Source organism: Grammomys surdaster, unplaced genomic scaffold, assembly GCF_004785775.1.
Source record: "Grammomys surdaster isolate TR1022 unplaced genomic scaffold, NIH_TR_1.0 125946, whole genome shotgun sequence".
NCBI lineage: Eukaryota > Metazoa > Chordata > Mammalia > Rodentia > Muridae > Grammomys > Grammomys surdaster.
Window position 1 is genome coordinate 1,520,115 of NW_021620768.1, and position 18,947 is coordinate 1,539,061.

An 18,947-nucleotide genomic window follows, 5' to 3' on the forward strand; every position below is an offset into this window, starting at 1 on the left:
AGGCGCTGCACAAGAAGCACAGGGAGTGTGAGAGCCCCGAGGTGGACGAGGCGTTTGCCCTGACCCCCCAGACGGAGGAGAAGTATAAAAAGATAGACGAGGAGTTTGATAAGATGATGCAGAGTTATAGACTGGCCGTGAGTAGTCGCATGGAGGAGAGCCTCCTGTGCTGCATGGTGTGGCTTCACCCAGCCTTGCCCGGCCCTCAGCTGCCTCTGATGGATGTGCTATGCTGAGCCATCCTTGAGCTGGTACTGACCACTCAGGAACTCCTGACCTTGGTCTTGATAACCCTCTTTTAAAGTTCTTCTTGCATAAACTAGAGAGACAATATCCTCTCACCAGCAGAAAATGCAGGTGCTGTGAGTCTCTAGAGGGAAGGGGAGAACAGCGTGTTCTTTGTCCCGGTGTTTTGGGGGATCCCCCTTGGGGGGATGGCAGAGAGATGGCCTTGAGCGGCTCCTAAGGCAGGCCAGATGGTGGTGGCCACTTAGTGAAGCCATAGCTTCAGTGACATGCGAGTTTGAGTCTGTACCCAGGGCACTAACTTGCTCCCAGTGTGTCCTGCCTGGCTGAGGACTAACCCACCTCCACTGGGGGTATCCAGTCCTATCTTCAGTGGGCAGAGCCTGGCTCTCTTGCCTTGGGTCAGAGCTGTATTGCAAGGTGCTCTCACCTTTCTGATGGGAGGTAGGCAGGGCTACTGAAGGGCTGAAGGCAGGGAGCCCAAGCTTCTAGCCTTTAGAGATATAGTTCAGGAACCAAAGAACTCTTGTGTCTACCCTCTCAGGCAAAATGGGTCTAGGGGGAGAGATTCACCCGGTATGACACTACCCTCCATCTTTCTGTCTAGTCATCTGTTCCGGCCCCCAATTTTGCCATGCCTGTCACAGTGCCCGTGTCCAATCAGAGCTCCATGCAGTTCAGCAATCCAAGTAGCTCTCTGGTCACTCCTTCCCTGGTGACATCATCCCTTACGGACCCACGGCTCCTGTCCCCCCAGCAGCCAGCACTACAGAGAAACAGTGTTTCTCCGGGCCTGCCCCAGCGGCCTGCTAGTGCAGGTAAGTGGGCTGAAGGGTGAGTCACTGAGGTGGAAGTGAGGTGTGGAAGGGGCTCTGGGCTTCTATTTTCAATGGCGGGTCTTCCCTTTGCAGCATTTCTGCATGTGTATGACTCTTGAGGGGAAAAGACCTAGGACTTCTCAGAGCCCCCTCTTGTCCAGTCCCCAAGACAAAGCTCATGGTAGCTCTGCTTTTCTCCCAGGAGCCATGCTGGGTGGAGACCTCAACAGTGCTAATGGAGCCTGCCCCAGCCCCGTTGGTGAGTGTAGCTGCCTCCATAGGGTGGCTCAGACCAGGGACCTAACGGAAGGGGAGAAACAACAGGGCCTAAGCAGAGTGCATCAGAGGATGTTAGCTGCCTCCCCTTCTTTTTTTTCTTTTTTTTTTTTTTCTTGAGACAGGTCTTACTATGTAACCTTGCTGGCCTGGAACTTGTTGTGTAGACTAAGAGGCCCTCAAATTCAATAGAATCCACCTGCTTCTGCCTTCTGAGTGCTGGGATCAAAGGCATGCACCACCACACCTGGCCATGGTCCAGCATTTTCAGATTAAAATGGGGCATCTTGTTGGGATCAGAACTTGTCTAGACAAATAGTAGGCACTCAGACACCACCCATGCACACAGGCTTCCCCATGCTGCTGCGGAGTCATCATACAGATGTGTACCTATAGGCATGCATACTGGAGTCATAGGAGGGAACTACCATTGCCCCCATGCCCTGACACTTCTAGCCACTCTTGATCTATGCTGGTGTCTGGCTGGTGACCTCCTTCTAATGTCACCATTGACGTCACCCTGTCATTCTTGTGAGTCTCAAGTGATCTTGGAATTGGGATAGAAACAGCAACACGCTTTGAGGGTGACCGTGTGGTCTTAGGGGACAGAGAAAGGTGGGATTTCTCACTTCAGAGACCACTTACATTTCTGAACCTCAAGCTTTTCCAGCTCAGCCTTGGCCAAGTGCTGCCTGTTTCCTGTCCTGGTCATTATGGGTCCTGTGTAAGGTGGGTGGGTGTGAGGGTGCTGGAGCAATGGTTGTGCACTAGAGTCATGCAACTGTGGACTAAAGGCATACCCCTTCTCTCTAGGCCTTGCTCACAGGCACTCAAGCCCAGCATTGGGAACTCAGTGAGATGCCCTGGGTGGTTGTGGAGACATCACAGCTCTCCCAGCTAATGTCATGTGCCCAGAACTGACAAAGTATCCATCCTGTGCACCTCACACAGCTGATGTGAACATGTGTGAGACACTGTGTGTGGAAGACCTGGACATGGCAGAGCTCTAGTTATGGTAGTGACCATGTCGTCAGCCCCCAGTGCCAGTGGCCTGTTTCCCCATGGTGGCATGCAGCTTGTCTTATGCTGATGAAAAGCACAGAGTTCCAGCTCCTGGCAAGGAAACAATCTAAATGGTTGGCTGGCTCTGGTAATCAGGCTCCTTAACGAAGACCAGATCACAGCCTGCCACCTTTTCCCACTCTGGTCATTATGCGTCCTGTGTGAAGCATATGGAGGGGTCTGAGTGCCAGGCATGAGGAATAGCAAAGCTGCAGAGCTTTCTTAAGTACCTGGGGCTGGCTGTGGCAATGGTTGCTTGTCAGTTCTACCTCTGGTCCCATTGCTGTGGCTTGGAGGCTGACTTTATGTCAAGTGATTAGGGACCAAGGCTTTAGGCAGTGTCAGGCAGTTCAACATCCATGTAGAACCCTGGCATGCCTTTGAGAACTTCTAGGTGACAGATATGCTTGTCTGGGGCAGTTGGCAGGGACAGAGAGCAGGCCAGCATTTTTCAGTTTCTCATCTCACTTCTCCAGGGAATGGCTATGTCAGTGCCCGAGCTTCTCCTGGCCTCCTCCCTGTGGCCAATGGCAACAGCCTAAACAAAGTCATCCCTGCCAAGTCTCCACCCCCACCCACCCACAACACCCAGCTTGGAGCCCCCAGCCGCAAGCCTGATCTGCGGGTCATCACTTCCCAGGGAGGCAAAGGGTTAATGCATCATTTGGTGAGTGGGTTTCTGGGCTTTGGCAGGGGCTGGGAGGTGGGAAGAAAAGCAAGAAATGAAGGTTAGTAGCAGGTAGGACTTCTTGAGAGAGAGACAGCATGGCTGTGAATGCTTTCTTCCCTGAGGGCTTTTGGACCACAGCAGTGCTGACCAGAGGGCAGTAGAAATGAACAGGAGCTAGGAGAAAAGGTTCTATGATGGAGAAGATGATGAAAGGAATTCACACTGCACCATGAGAATAAGGACTGGCTGACGATATCTGGCCAGGATACAGCATTTTATGACTGTCAGATAGACAGAATATCTAGATATCCTTTTGGACCAGAAAGAATACTCTGCTCTTAGGCAGATAGGGGGATGGGGTGGCCATATGGGAAGGGCAGGAGCCATAGCCTGAACCATCCTTTTGGTTTTATTTCTGCTCCCAGACTGAGGACCATTTAGACCTGGTAAGTGCGGCTGAGATGTTAACAGTATCTTTGAGTTCCAGCTGTGCCTACTGTTACTCAGTCTGCAGCATGAGTTTGTGTACCTGTCTTCTCCCTGTGTGTTTAATGTGTGTGGTTTGTCAGGAGCTGTGCATAGAGCTGAGTGGGATACTAAGGTGAATGGGGTAGTGGGAAGGGCTGGACATGGCATGCATGTGTCATCTGTGTGTGCATGGATGTCTATGTATTACCGCACTTATTCAGACACGTGTATGTGTGTGCATGTGGAGAAGAGCATGAGGCTATCTCCAAGCCTTTGAGGCCCCAGACAGATACCTAAATTAAGCCCTTAGTTTCCACTGGCCTCCTGACTCCACATAGGCCCACAACATTGGAACCCAAGACAGAGACCTAATCCTTACAAGAAAATCTAGGAAAGTCCGAGGCCTGAGGCAGTCAGTACTGGAGTTGTCCTTTGCAACTTAGCAATTGACTTCCTTCCCTGCCTGCCTGCCTGTCTGTTCACTCACCTCCTACCCTAGCCCATCTCACAGGCACTTAGAGACATGCACAGCCCCTCCTGTGCTTACACTCATCATCCGCCAGGAAAGAGGAGGGTGCTTCCTCCCCAGCTTGCTGACAGGAGGCCAGCAAGGCTGGAAAAGGCAAGCAGACTTTGGCGGCCAACACACCGGCAGTTTCGGCCCCAGTGTGGAGTTGGAATAAACAAGTGACTCAGCAGCAGATGGAGCTGACAGCCCTACACACGTGTGTGCATACATGCAATCACATGCCACCCCAGATCCCACGTTTCATTCCCAGATGCCAGTATACATTTCCTGGGGCATCTGCTACTGTAATGGGTATAGAGGAGACTTTAGTGGTCTTAGCCTAAGAAAGACCACATCTCTTCCTTCTGTCACTCCACCCATGTACCAGGGCAGTGTTTACATTGAGCTCCAGGCTGCCTCCATGCCTTCCTGTCTGTATGGGTGCAGATGCAAGTGAATCTGTGTGTGCATGTTTTTCTCTGTGAGTCTTGAGGCCTCCAAACACACCAGCTTTGTGAGTCTGTGGGCCTCTATGCTATGGTACCCTTGGAATTCAGGGACCTGGTTCAGATGCAGTATGGTTGACCAATTTTGGATAGCCCTCCCATTTGCCGTCTCTTGACAGACAGTTTTCTCCTACAGAACAATGCCCAGCGCCTTGGGGTCTCCCAGTCTACCCACTCGCTTACCACCCCAGTGGTTTCCGTGGCAACACCAAGTTTACTCAGCCAGGGCCTCCCCTTCTCCTCCATGCCCACTGCCTACAACACAGGTGAGTGCTCATGTGACTTGGTGCATTGTGCACTGTGCATAGGGCAGGTGAGTGACCAGAGACAGTCACTGGATGGTCCTTCCACTAGTTAGTAGATCAAACAAATAAAGACAGAATCCTGGCCTGGGGGTGTAGCACAGTTGGTAAAGAAAGGGTTCACCTTTCAGGAATGAAGCCTTATGCTCAGTTGCTAGCACTATTTATAAGCCAGATGTGGTAGCACTTGTCTGTAATCTGAGCACCCAGGAGATGGAGACCAGAGAACCAGAAGTTCATCGTCACCCTCAACTACACAAGGATCGAAAGTCCAGCTCAGTTATATGAGACTTTGTCTCAAAAACAAAAAGGGCTGAAGCGAGTGCCCAGCAGTCAGCCCAGCACCCACACTGGGTTACCCACTACTACTTGTAATTCCAGCTCCAGGGGATCCAACATCCTCTTCGAGCCTCTTATAGACACCTGACCACATGTGCTGTACATACAAACATACACACATAAAAAAACATTAAATTTTTTTTTAAAAGTTTATAAACAGAAATAACAAAATTCTTGATTTGAACTTCAGATAAAACAAGTTCTTTTTCAGTCTTAAATGTATCCCAAAGGCACTATTTGTGCTAAAGTATATCCTATCCCAAAGATGTAACTTTTTAAAATGCATTGTTAATGTAAATTTTACTTTTAACCAGGTATCTTTTCTTTTTAGCATAGGTCCTTGTGGAAGAGCAACTCCTGCCTAGTGAGGGGGACAGGCCAGAGGGAGCCTGGGCAGATGATCCAGGCACACCAGCCTACTAGAGTTACAGTTTGGGAACTGGGGAAGGGACCGTGGTCAGTGCAGCGAAGCTTCCTGGAGGGTGCGGAGTGGATTTGCTAGCTTCTTGAGCAGAGATAGCTCCGTGTAGCCATGAGTGGGAGGCAGGGTAAGCCTGGGGAAGGCTGCATAGGTCTAAAGGTGAACAGTTACCTGGGGACATGGCAAAGGCCTCTGGGTAGGACTGTGGGACATATAGTATAAGCTGGCATGGCCCTGTCAGCCTCTCACACCTTCCCCAGAACAGAGTGTGATGCCCGTAGCCATCCTTGGCTGCATTCAGGCTGCTGTGTCTGGCCAGGAAGGACTTGATAGTGGGGAAATGCTTTGTCATCTGGTCTTGGAGGTTTTGTGTGGCAGTAAGCTCTTTCCCAGTGAGGAGGCCTTTCTTACCCTTTCCCACTTCAATCACTGACCAGTGTTCAGGCTGTTCTATGGTGAGAGTAAACTAGAGCAGAACCCCTCCAAACTCCTCCACCTCTGCCAGTCCATTCTAAGCTGAAGCATGTTAAGGTACAGACTCCACTACAGATACTCACAGACCCCACCTTTGCCCTCTTTCCCAACGGCAGGAGAAATGCTGAGTGGCAGGCAGCAGCCTGCTTCGTGCTTCTGCAGGAGCCAGGCTATTGGTGACTCTGGGCAGGTTCTCCTGCTCAGATGTCTCTGACCCCAACTTCCTTGGGTTCCTCACATGCATATCCACTCCCAGGTTATTGACTCTTGAGCCAGGGAGGGGCTGGCTGCTTCAGAAGTGGCAGCCTGTGGGCCTAGTTCAGGGAACATAGGTAGGTAAGAGGGCAGTGAGGCTCCTGGAGCCTGTCACCCACTCCCAAGATAAAGAGAAAAACCAGCTTCCTGAGTCTAATGGGAAAGTGGGCTGAACACAGCTCAGATCACCTCAGAAGCGTTGTTTGTATGGGAATCCTACCATGGTGGCTGTCTGCGCTTTTCCCATTCAGTCTTGTGAAGCAGGAGGGAAGTTAGTTCATCTCAGCTCTCTTTGTAGACTGCTTATGTCTCTAGGATGTGAAAGCAGCTTTGGCCCCAAGAAAGTTCCAGTTCCTCTTTCTACAGGGGTAGCTGAGCAGACTTCTATCAGCAGCAGACATTGGCGGGCACCCCATCTGCTGTGAGCCAAACTCTAGTATAGTAGGTGCTAGGTGATCTATTACAGTCATATCCTGCTTCAGAGGAGGTGGGCCTGGCCTTTGTGGACACTACCTCTAGAGGTCTGTCCGTGGTGACCACAGAGCAGCTGAAGGTCACTTCTTGACCCTTAGGAAATAAACCTCCCAGTAGATAGAGCTCATTTGCTGGGATGGGGCAGGACTTAAGAGCTGGGTTCTGATCTTTCCCTGAGGTCCTTAGGTAAAGCACTGGCCTATTTTGGGCCTCATTTTCTTGTTTATAAAAAAAGCATTGAATATAGTTAGTCCTAGAGTCTACATTTTGCATTTATACTGGTCTTTAAAATGAGTAACCAGGGGGTTGGAGAGTTGGCTTGGTGGTTAAGAGCACTGGCTGTTCTTCCAGAGGACCCGGGTTCAATTCCAAACACTCACTGGTAGCTCACAACTGTTTGTAACTTTAGTTCCAGGGGATCTGACACCCTCACATAGACATACATGCTGGCAAAACATGTACATAAAATAAATTATTTTTTAAAATGATAAGGGGAAAAAGACTTTAAATAAATAAAAACTAATAACTGGCATTGACCAGCTAGAGTGAGGTAGTGGGGAAAACTGGACATGGTGGTGCACACCTTTAATCCCAGTACTCAAGAGGCAGAGGCAGACAGATCTCTATAAGTTCAGGCTACCCTGGCCTACATATTGAGGTCAGCCAGGAATACATAGTAAGACCCTGCCTCAAAACAAACAAAAACATGGAGAGGGCTGTGGTGCAGGTAAGATCAGTGGTGTTTGCCCAGCAGGTGCAGGGCTGCCTTCCACCCCCAGCACTGCAGAAATATGATAAATAACGGAACAAGGCATCAGTGCTCCCAGGAGCACTGCCGCTAACCTAGCTTTTCCTGTGAGCAGGCAGCTCCTCAAACCTGAGGCTGCATCTGTCTCATGTGAGCAGTAGTGCTTGGTCTGTGGAGTGCTCGCCAGGAGCCCGATGGTGTTGCTGTCCTACATGGCTTTTCCACTTGCTGCTCCTTGGCGGCTATGCTGTAGGAAGGAGCACTGCCTCTGCTCTAGACAGTCAGCACTTGTCCAGGATCTCACAGCCTGTAAGTGGAGGTTGCCAAGAATCTGTCCTCACAGCTTCAGCTGTGAGTGTTGCAGAGGTCAAACCATCTTCCTTCACAAACAGGGCTAGAACAAGTGACCTTGGATTCACAATGGAACATAGGTTGGGTGACTGGACAGTACACATCTTTATGGCTCTTGGGGAAGTTATTTCTAAATACCTCAAACAGAGTACAGCACAAAGCAAACTAGAGCTGTGTGAATAGCAGGTGAGGTGTTTTAACAGGTCAGTTGTTAAAAATGAGGACGTCACAGTATCTTAAGATCAGTGCTTAGACAGGAAGTACCCTATAAGTCTCTCAGAACCTTGGCCACTTGGCCCTAGCTTAGGCCCTGAATGAAGCCCTTTTCTGCTTTAGGGACATAAAGACTGGATGTTAGACCCATTTCCTCTGTATCTCTATGGGAGCTTAAGCCCTGTTTAGGTAGAGTTGAGATGTGGGATGTGTTTGTGGCCTCTGCTTCCTGGTCCCATCCTGGGGTTCTCAGAGCTCCCTTCTGCCTCTCCACTGCCTGAAGCTGGCCAGTGAAGAGACTGCAGTTGGGTTGATACTGGGCCTTCTCCATTTCCCTGCCCATTTCTTTTTTGTAACTGCCCTTATGAAAGCAATGCTTACACATGATTGATTTTTAAAATTGACAATATCTTAAAAACCACTTGTCCTTTTACCCTGTTAAAGAAAACGTGCCTTGTGCTCTCTCTGACTGTCATTCTCATGGATTCTTCATTCTTCACATCTGTGCTTAGACACCACCTGCCCTCCCAAAAGGGGTGAGTGAGGTGCTCCCCAACAGGTTCCCCTCACTTTCTCTTGCTGCAGATTACCAGCTGCCCAGTGCAGAGCTATCCTCCTTACCGGCCTTCAGCTCACCTGCAGGGCTGGCACTAGGCAACGTCACCGCCTGGCAGCAGCCCCAGCAGCCACAACCACCACAACCGCCACAACCGCCACAGTCACAGCCACAGCCACCACAGCCACAGCCACAGCAGCCACCTCAGCAACAGCCCCACTTGGTCCCCGTTTCTCTCAGCAACCTCATGTGAGTCTTTGGGAGGTTTTCTTTCCATGGGGATGGTGGGGAGTGAGGGACAAGTTTCCTTGGAGTTTTGTGTGTATTCAGTAAGTGGCAGTCCTGAGCCCCTCCACCCAGCAAGCAGGGCTGAGGGTGTAGGCTTTAGAAGATGGACAGAGTGGTATGGACAGACTGCAGCTAACACTCATTTCTCTTCTTTCCCTTTGACACATGTCTCCCTCTCTCCTGACTCTCCACTCTCATTCTGTTGTGTTTACCCTGTCTGGTGACTTCTTCCCACTATTTCTGTTACTGTCTCTTGTGTCCCTGAACTCCAGCCCTGGCAGCCCCTTGCCCCATGTGGGTGCTGCTCTCACTGTCACTACCCATCCCCACATCAGCATCAAGTCAGAACCAGTGTCCCCAAGTCGTGAACGCAGCCCTGCACCTCCTCCACCAGCTGTGTTCCCAGCTGCCCGCCCTGAGCCTGGCGAAGGTCTCAGCAGTCCAGCTGGAGGATCCTATGAGACCGGGGACCGGGATGATGGACGGGGGGACTTTGGGCCCACACTAGGCCTGCTGCGCCCAGCCCCAGAGCCTGAGGCTGAGGGCTCAGCTGTGAAGAGGATGCGGCTGGATACTTGGGTACTGTAACATTGCCCTTCTGTCTGCCGGTGTCTGCGTCACCCAGGGATGCCCCACATGCACTCAGCCTGTTTTCTTTCCCACCTGAGGCCTTGTGGCCAGGCATTTCTTTTGGGTCAGTACTCACAGCCCTCGACCCCTCCTTGCAGCATTGTTCCCTGCTCAGTGACCTCCAGCTAGCTTCGCCCTAGAGTGTTACCCTTGGGAGAGGGTTGGGTGCATCCTATAGCCCACGCTGTCCCTCACACCACCTTCTCCATCTCCTTTCTTCACAGACATTAAAGTGATGGTTCCCACTCCCTCCTCTCAGCCTCCCTGATGAAGAGTTGACAATCTCACCGCCCACCCCTCCCTGTCCTGGGCTCCTCCCGCTCGACCCCACTTCCTTTCTTCTGCTCCATGTCCTGTTGATGGTTACATTTGTGTATAATTATATTATTATTATTATTATTGTTATTATTATTATATTTTTAAATTCAAATTCTCGCTTTAGAGAGAGGGATGCTCTTGCCCCTTTCTTGCCCCCACCATTTTCACTGATGGGGGACTCTCTTTATTGCGGGAAAGGGGGGACACTTTGCACGTTGTACACATATGCTGCAGGAAGGGGGGAGGCAGTAGACCTTGGAGAAGGACAGGTGCCGAGCCCTGCATGTGGAGCCCTCCCATCCCATTCCCAGATAGAACCAAAAACTACCCAACAACAAAACCCAGACAGAGGACTGAAACCCAAAGCTGGCTTGATGATGGGCTGGTGTCTCAGGGGATAGGAGGAGGCAGAGTTTCTGCTTCTGGGCTGTTCACGGCTAATACCCATCCTGGTCCCTCCAGCTTCCTGCATACATACCACACTCGCTGATCCTGTGTGCTGCACCCCAAGATCTGGGTGATAGAAAGGCTGGCTGCCTAGGATTCTGAGGCCAGGGCAGGGGCTTGAGGTAGGAGTTTCTAGAGGTAACATGGAGAGAGAGAGAGAGAGAGAGAGAGAGAAAGAGAGACAGCTGTAGAAAGAGGGCTGATGAGGACAGAAGGACTGGGTGTGGTGAATCGGGACACTACCCCAAGCTTTTCCTTTAAGATGTATAGTGCAATAGCTCCCCATCCTTGATCCTACCCCACCCCTAAAGAAAGCTGGCCATTTACTGGGAGACTTGGGAGAGGACCTTCAGTGAAGCGGCTCCAGGGTGGGCCAGAGGTGTCCTTTGGTTCCCTGGGGCACTGAGGGCAGGAGGCCTATCGGGCAGGGTGGGAGGGCACCTCACAGCTTTTGTGCACCTGTGTCCAGAAGAATACACATTGGGCACATGCATGGTCTGTGGAGCTAGAGGGTCCTATAGATGAGGCCCCTGGCCTTTCCCCTGGCCTCCAAACTCCTGCCCCTGACCCACCTCCCAGCTCTTTGCGTGCTCCTTGTCTCGCTACCTCCTGTCCCTCCACCTCCAGGCCACATCCCAAACCTGCCCTCTTGCTACTGTAATTGTAAATAGAGACCTTTCAAATGTTAGTGGTGTAACAGTCCAGGAAACTGTTGTGTTTGTTGTTGTTGTATTGATATGAAATGAGATTCTATTTTTGTCAAAGTATATTGTAATAATAATGACTCAAATGGCCCGTACTGTACAGATGAGATTCTCCTGCTGTGTTCTTGCCTTCCTCTCCCGGACTCATGCTTTGTTGCCACCTCAGTGGGGCTGCAGCACGCGCCAGGGGCAGCAGAAGCATTGGGTGCTTGGACCTCTTGCTGGATCTGAGGTCAAACTGAGGGAATAGTCTGCCCCCTCCCCAGCCTGCTCTGTCACCACCCCTGCCCTTCCTCTGCTTCCCTGCCCAGGAAAAGGGCATGGGAGACAGCACACAGTCCCATGAGGCTTCCTCCCAGCTGGAGGGGAGAGTTAGACAAGGCTCAGTGTTGGAGTAGTAAGATGCTCTTTGCCCACCTGTGACCCAGCCTTTGTAGTATTTTGACACTTGATGCAGGGAAGGAGCCAGAAGCAGAAGGGTGCGAGCGTGCTCGTGGGGGCGTATCTGGGTTCACCCTGTATTTATGTGTTTGTGTGCAGCTGTGCGGATGTACCTTTGAGTGACTCAGGCTCCAAGGACGTGTGTCTGTGAGCTGGGTGTGTTTACAAGGGATAGGCAGCTTCCAACTCTGTGGCTTCACCCCCCTCCTGGGGCTGCTCTCGGTCCCAAAACATTTTACTAACATTATGGGGGAGGGGAGCTAGTTGGCCTTCCTGCTTTTTCCCCACAGCCTACCTCCACCAGGGCTTCACATTTGGAGCTCTGCCTCCACATGGCTGTCCACTAGCCCCACCCAGTCACAGTTCTATCCCTGGAGTTCTGACTTGTTTATGGAGCCAACTCAAGTTCCTCTTCCTCCCGGGAGCTTTGCCTTTCATAAGGCAGGGACACCCCCCCCCCCAGACTTTTACTCTAGTAACTGACCAGGCATGGGGTGCCGCCCACATTGCCTCGTCTTCCGACCCCTCCTCAGTTCCTAGAGGAAGTTTTGAGACTTGCTTAAGGCCTTGAAAGAAGCTCCTGTGCTCCCCTTGAAGTAGCTGGCATATTGTAAGCCCTCAGTAAATGCTGAATGGGTGGATGACAGGTGCTCAATAAATGTGGAATCACGGCCTCATCTCAGGCCCAGCCTTCTAGGCTGAGCTTGACCACCATTATACACAGCTGGGGGGAAGCCCCTGTAGTTCAGTGTGCTACTCAAAAGTTTGCCATCTGCTTCCCGAAAGCAAACCTGGCTTGTGATTGCCATGTGTGTGCATGCACTCTGTGTGTGCCTGTGAGCGAGTGTGTGTGTGTGTGTGTGTGTGTGTCTGTGTCTGCCTGCACACGAGTTCCTGTGTGTCTCTGTCCCTGACAGTAGGGGCAGTCTGTAAGTGAATATGTGACATTTCTGCAGTTCAGTATCTCCAGGTTTCTCCTGGGGGCTATGCAGGGGCTTCTGGCTGGCCAGGTAAATGGATCCCTGGGAACCCAGACCTCAAATGGGGACTTACTTTCTTCCTCTCACAAGCCAAATTTGCCTCCTATCCTCTCCCTCTACAAAACTGGGTATTTGCCAAAGTAGCCTCTGGCGTCACCCAGTGCCCTTCCCACCCCGGTTCCCTCTGCTTTCAGGAACAGTGGGACCGAGGGCCACCCCCACATGCCTCAGTGGAACACATTTCCTCCATCCTCAGCAGTGTATCCAACCATCCCTCCCCAACTCAAACAGGAAGGAAGAAAGAAATGCACCTTCTCTTGCTCGTTATTTATTTGTTTGAGAGACAGAAATGATGGAAAAGTATCTAAAACTCTGTCTTATTTTACCCAACTCTCTGGAACCCCCTGTGGGGGAATGTAGGCTCTCTTATAGGCTGGGAGCTCCTTGTTCTACCCGTCTGTTTCTTCGTGAGCAGAAGGGATGGCACATAATGGGGAAGGAGGGCTGAGATTCCCAAGGAGAATCTGAATTCTCCACCCCATTCATGTCCCAGAAAGAGGGCAAAAGGGAGGGATGGGGCCAGCCAAGAGCTGACCCATCCCCAAACTTGACAATCACCCACACTCCTGGCTCCTGGGTCTTGGGTGAGTCCAAGTGTGTGGCTGTTGATTTGTTTTCATTATTTCTTTCCGTGCTGTACGGTGATGCTTTCTAGTATTCTGCACATTAAGAAAAGTCCTCGAGATTCTTACGAGTTTGGTTTGGAAACTCTTTCACTATATTTGTTGTAAAGAGGTTTACTATTAAAAGAAAAAAAGAACATGTTTCTGATACCTCAGTTTGGGTTTTGATTTCTTTGGTGCGGCGAATAAGGGGAGGAAGACCTAGTGTGCCTGGCAGATGGGTGAGGATCTGGAGGGCAGGCTGTGGTGTTAGATCTGTCAGGCAGAACCCTGGGCAGTTGCTCCAGATAGAAGCCTTGAAAGGGATCCTGCAACATGGGAAGGACAAATGTTCCTAGGGTCAGGTCTAGCTCTCCCTCTGCAGACAGCCTTTCTTAGCAGACTTCCCTTGGCACAGTTAAACAGATGGAGCCCACCTTCACAGCCCAGCAGTGTCCCGCTAGCACAGTGACATGCACCTTCCACGTCCTGGCACAGCCAGGCTGTCAGCAGAGTTTGGCATCTCTGGAAGCCTTGATACACTGCCCTGTACCCGGTTGTGTCATGTGCTGAAGTAGCAAAACAAGTGAGGGGTCTTTGCTCAGTGGCTAAGACTGCCCTGTAAATGCTTGTGGTGACGTGGTCTCCTGATAGAGGTGTTGGGAGAGGAGTCAAGTCAGGCAAGGCACAGAATGTCTCCAGCCTCAGGTTTCCATATTGCAAAATATGTTGGCCCTGCCTTTCTCACAAGGTCACTGGATTTCACCTCACTTCTCCCTCAACAGTGGCAAAGAGATGATGTCCTGATCAAGAAAGGGTTAATAGGATGTTGTTCTCTAGGCAGGGGCTGAGGCTCATTTGATAGTGCTTGCCTAGTTCAGTCTCCAATACCACATAAAAGCGGGCATGGCAGCACACACTAGATATTCTAGGTATAGGCAGGAGGATCAGAAGTTCACAGTCATCCTTAGCTACATAGGGACCCTGTCTAAAAGAAAGAGTATTACTGTCCTTCCACAGTGGCTTCCCACCATCTCTGCCTGTTCCCACACTCAGTAACCAATTGAAAAAGGCAAGTAATGGCATGTGCTTTCAAATGGGAAAGGGTAGCTTCTGTTCCTCTTGTTATCTGTCCTAAGCTATGCTATACACCAGCCCTGTGGAAAGCCTACATGCCAAGGACCAGTGGCCCCCTGCCAGCTGCCATTAGAGTGAGGTCATCTTCAGCAGTATAATTCCCTAACTTCTCCAGACATTGCTGCAGGAGAGAGCGTACAAGCAAGATGTACTACTCAGCTCAGCCATGCTCACGGAAAGGACTCTTCTCTAAGGTGACCTCAGAACCCAAATTCTTAGCAAACATTTCTGCTCAGTGCATCTCCCATCTGCCTCAGTCTGTCTTGCCTCCTCTTATAGGAAGGAAGACCCCACTGGGTTCTGGGATAAGCCTTACTGTTGCTCACAAAAACTTGTGTTCCTTGTCTCTTCTGGTGTTTTCCCAGCCCCTGTAGTTCAGTGGGGTCTTGGGGTTGGTTCTGGCCAGTGGACTAATGAGCTGTAACGTGTATCCCTTATGAAGTACAGGTAGCTCCTGCCCGTCCAAGCGCTGGTTTCCCTGTCGTGAGTATTGTTGAAGAGCATGTCAGTGTGAAGTGCCTTGGATCAAATCAGCCTGGGTTGGGGGTCTGACGCCCTCTTCTGGCCTCTGCAAGCACTGCATGCAGATGGTATGCTAACATCTGCAGGCAAAACACCCCCATACATGTTTATTTATAGCAGTCTGGATTGCCAAACCACCTCAGGGTGGTGTTAGCACCAGGGGAACTTTATGTGAATAGAAATGAGACCTGCACTATCACTATACTATGCTGGCCAGTGTGGTACATCTCCCACTCAGTCGTGAGGCCCCGACTATTTAAAACACTTATAGTGTGATACAGAGGTCTGTGGATTATGCATAGCCCAGAGTGTGGTCTAGTTCTGACACTTGCTGGATGTTCCTATACAACATGAACAGCTGCCTATTTTCTTATACACCTGCCCTTCTCAGGCTGTCCCCCATCTTTGGCTCCGTTGATAATCTGACCCTTTCGTGGTACTCCATAGCTCAACACATAAAGGCAAAGGTGCTGCTTGTTCTCAAGGCCTTCAACAGGCCAATACAAGCCCCCTTCCAGGCTCAGTCCATGCCATTCCTTGGACTCTAGGTGTATACCAGAACAGAAAGGAATCAGTTGGTTCCTACTGCTAGTAGGAACAGGAGACAAAAGAACCAGTAGAAACTGGCCACATCCACTCCAAACTATTGGTCTGGGAAGTATCTTAGAGGAAGTGTTTGACCATTTGAAGGCATGTAGGAATTTCCTGAGCATATGGGACTTTACAGAAATCAAACACTGGTGAAAGCCAACAAAAATAGCATGTAGAACTGAAGGAGTAGGCAGAAGCCATGTGAAGGGCTCTCCTTAGCATCTGAGGCTTTATTCTCCACATTCTAGGTCTTCAAAAGGGTTCACGTAAAGAAATGACTCAGGTAAGCCAGGGGCTAGAGTGACAGACAGGAGAATGGGGAGTTGAAGGCAGCCTGGGTTTCACAGTAGGACCTGTGTCAGAATGACCACAGAAAACTGAAGTAGGGCAGAGATGCATGCTTGCAGTCCCAGCATGAACAAGTCAAGGCAGGAGGATCAGGAGTTCAAGGATATGTGGATTACAGAGTGAATGCAAGACAGGCTGGCTTACATAAGACACTACTTCAGAAGCTGAAATAGAAGAATACTTGTTAGCAAAAACTGACAGTGATGCATTTTGGAAGGATTACTGAATCAGACCAGAGGCTGGCCTAGTAAGGAGTCAGTCAGTCTCTCTCTCTCTCTCTCTCTCTCTCTCTCTCTCTCTCTCTCTCTCTTTTTTTTTTTTTTTTTTTTTTTGTTTTGTTTTGTTTTTTTGAGATAGGGTTTCTCTGTGTAGCCCTGGCTGTCCTGGAACTAACTCACTCTGTAGACCAGGCTGGCCTTGAACTCAGAAATCCGCCTCCCTCTGCCTCCCAAGTGCTGGGATTAAAGGTGTGCGCCACCACCACCCAGCTATCGCTAGCTTTCTTTCTCTCTCTTTCTTTCTCATCAGGAGTGTACCACAGGGTTTCATTTCTTTTCCTTCCTTCCCTCCCTCCCTCCTTCCTTCCTTAAGGCTGTTTGACACAGGTTCTCTCTGCCCTCCTGGAACTCACTATATCAGATTGGCTCTGAATTTACAGAGATCTACCTGCCTCTACTGGTATCAAAAGCATGTACCACCACAACTGGCTCATATGGCTTCTTAAACTTTTCTTCTCACAAACCTCTCTTCAGCTGAATTCATGTTCTGTACATCCAGAACATGAAATGTGCGAATCAAACATTTGTCAAAAATGACAAGTTTGTATTTGTGTATGTATGTGGGTGTAGGTATATGAAGGCCAGAGCTGGTGGGTGTCCTCTGTCACTCTCTACCAAATCTGGAGTTTGTCATTTTAGTCATACTAGCTGGCCACAAGTTCCAATGATCCTCCTGTTTCTGTCTCCCCAATGTGGGATTACAGGCACCCACAAATGTACGACGCTTTGCTGCAGGGGACCTGAAGGCATACTTGTACCATCTCCATAGCCCCCCAAATTCATTTTAGATAAAATTCTTTAACTTACATAAACTATCTACCTACATTTATAATCTTTACAATTTTTAAAGATTAAAGCATCCAGCCCAGCTAAGACTACATGAGATCATGTCTCAAAAAAAAAAAATTAAGGCAAACTTTCATACTAATGAGATAGATGAATTTTTATATAAATCTTGGCTGAAGACTGGGTATAGTGATACCTGCCTTTAATTCCAGTACTTGGGAAGCAGAGGCAGGCAAAGCTCTCTTGAGTTCCAGGACAACCTGATCTATAGTTTCAGGGCAGCCAAGGATACACAGTGAAATCCTGTCTTAAAAACCAAAAAGCATTATCAATTAATCTTGGCTGAATATTTGACATTCTCCATGTAGAACCTCTTCAATATTTTTCAGAACTAATATTTTGATTGAATACTTGTCAACGCTGAGTATGCTGCTTCACATACAGTACAAAATGGCAAGTGTAGCCCAGTCAATTTTGTTAACTTGACACAACCTAGAATCACCTAGAAAGAGAAAACCTCAACTGAAGCACTACCTCGAGGGGCTGCAGAGATTGGCTCAGGAATGGCACAGGGATGTAGCTCAGAGATCCTGCCCAGCAAGCAGGAAGTCCTGGACTCAAACTTCACTCAGCACTTAATACTTCAGAGGTGGTACCACACACCTGAAACCCTAGCTCAAGGTCATCCTCTGCTATGTAGTGAGTTCGGGATAACGTGAAATACATGCAAGTCTGTTCAAAAAGAAGTAAATAAAATGAAACTAAAGCAGATATTCTAACATGATCCCAAGGTTCTTTAAAAATACTGATTGGACAGGCTAGAGAATGACATTATCTGGCACAGTGCCTACACAAGACAAATGAGAGACAGTGCATATTTTTTTATGTGATTTTACTTGTGTGTGTTTGTGTGTGCACACGGGTGTCCAAAGCAGGGCATCAAGTTTATTGGAACTAATGTTACGGGCAGTTGTGAGATGTTGACATGGGTGCTGGAAACAATTTAGGTCAGCAAACATTTTTTGTTGTGTATGTGCATTGCTGTTTTGCCTACATGTTTGTCTATGTAAAGACAGTTGTGAGCTGCTGTGTGGGTGCTAAGAATTGAACCCAGGTCTTCTGGAGGAGCAGTCAGTGCTCTTAACGACTGAGCCCCCAGCAAACATTCTTAATGTTCCAACACCCGTTCTGTTCGCTTCAGGACACATGTGTGTACACACACGAGATTTTTTTTTTTTTTAAATAAAAAATACTCCCAAGTTGCCACTTTTTGCAGCTTCTCTCCTTTTTAGCTGAAGGACAAGCTCCTTGAGTACTGCCATATAAAATGGAACGAGGGTGTGGGTCTTTTGGACTCAGCTATCAAGGTCAGTAGTTCTTCGGAGCATTCAGTGTTGTCTAATTGTTCATGCCACGAGGCCAGTGATTATTACGTTCTGACTCATCCTTAAGTCCCATGGGCTATCTTTTCCAGCCTTGTGATTGTATGGGAACTTGTTCAAGGAACAGCAGATGTAGAATGGACCCAGGCGATCCAACCTCAGGCTCCGAACTTGAATGTTTGCAGCCTGAAATCACTCACTACCTGGACGAAGAGCAAATTCATTTTCCTGCCCTATTTCACGGTCTTGGGTATCAAAAGGAAGAGGTAGCCCTGTAGCATAGTTTACGGTCCCCCTCCCCCACCGTGTTCTTTCCACCCAGCCTAGTGCAGTTCCTTGGTAGGTTTGCAGCAGGTCAGTTCCGGCCTCTACGGTGAGTCAGATTTACCCCTTAGCCCTGTATTAGCTCAGTTCCACCTCTCACTGTCTGTCCAGCCTCGGGAAGCGTCTCCACCCTCACAGGATAGCGGCACAGGACTGCTCCTATTTAGGACATGAGTTATCACGTGCCCAACGCATGCTGGGTGCCCCTGGGGAGGGGAAGACTCGCAGAACGCCGGGTCACGCGCCCGCCACGCACCGCTCCCACGTGACCCGCGATGTGTTCCGGAGAGCGATGAACTACTTCCGGGTTTCAAAGCAACCCTCCATTCTAAGGCGAAAGGGGGCAGGTATAGAAGGTAGGCCGCAGAGTCGCCTAACACCCATTTCCGCACGGTCTGCCCCCAGAGGTGGCACTTAGCGCT

The 18,947-nt window shown here is 49.7% G+C and overlaps 1 protein-coding gene across 5 annotated transcripts in view; it reads left to right on the forward strand.

The window, feature by feature from the left end:
- The window catches only part of Mef2d (myocyte enhancer factor 2D), a 29,469-nt gene extending 16,136 nt beyond the window's left edge, over positions 1-13,333 (forward strand). For 3 of the 5 annotated variants that reach the window (XM_028753277.1, XM_028753279.1, XM_028753278.1), the window contains 7 exons: positions 854-1,064; positions 1,267-1,323; positions 2,879-3,069; positions 4,691-4,820; positions 8,717-8,936; positions 9,248-9,554; positions 9,830-13,333. In XM_028753277.1, coding sequence (XP_028609110.1) covers positions 854-1,064; positions 1,267-1,323; positions 2,879-3,069; positions 4,691-4,820; positions 8,717-8,936; positions 9,248-9,554; positions 9,830-9,841 — 1,128 coding nt within the window. In that variant the 3' untranslated portion in view covers positions 9,842-13,333. Of the gene's footprint in view, positions 1-2; positions 138-853; positions 1,065-1,266; positions 1,324-2,878; positions 3,070-4,690; positions 4,821-8,716; positions 8,937-9,247; positions 9,555-9,829 lie in introns of all 5 variants that reach the window. The other 2 variants (XM_028753281.1, XM_028753280.1) reach the window with 2 other exon arrangements.
- The last annotated feature ends 5,614 nt before the right edge of the window (positions 13,334-18,947 follow it).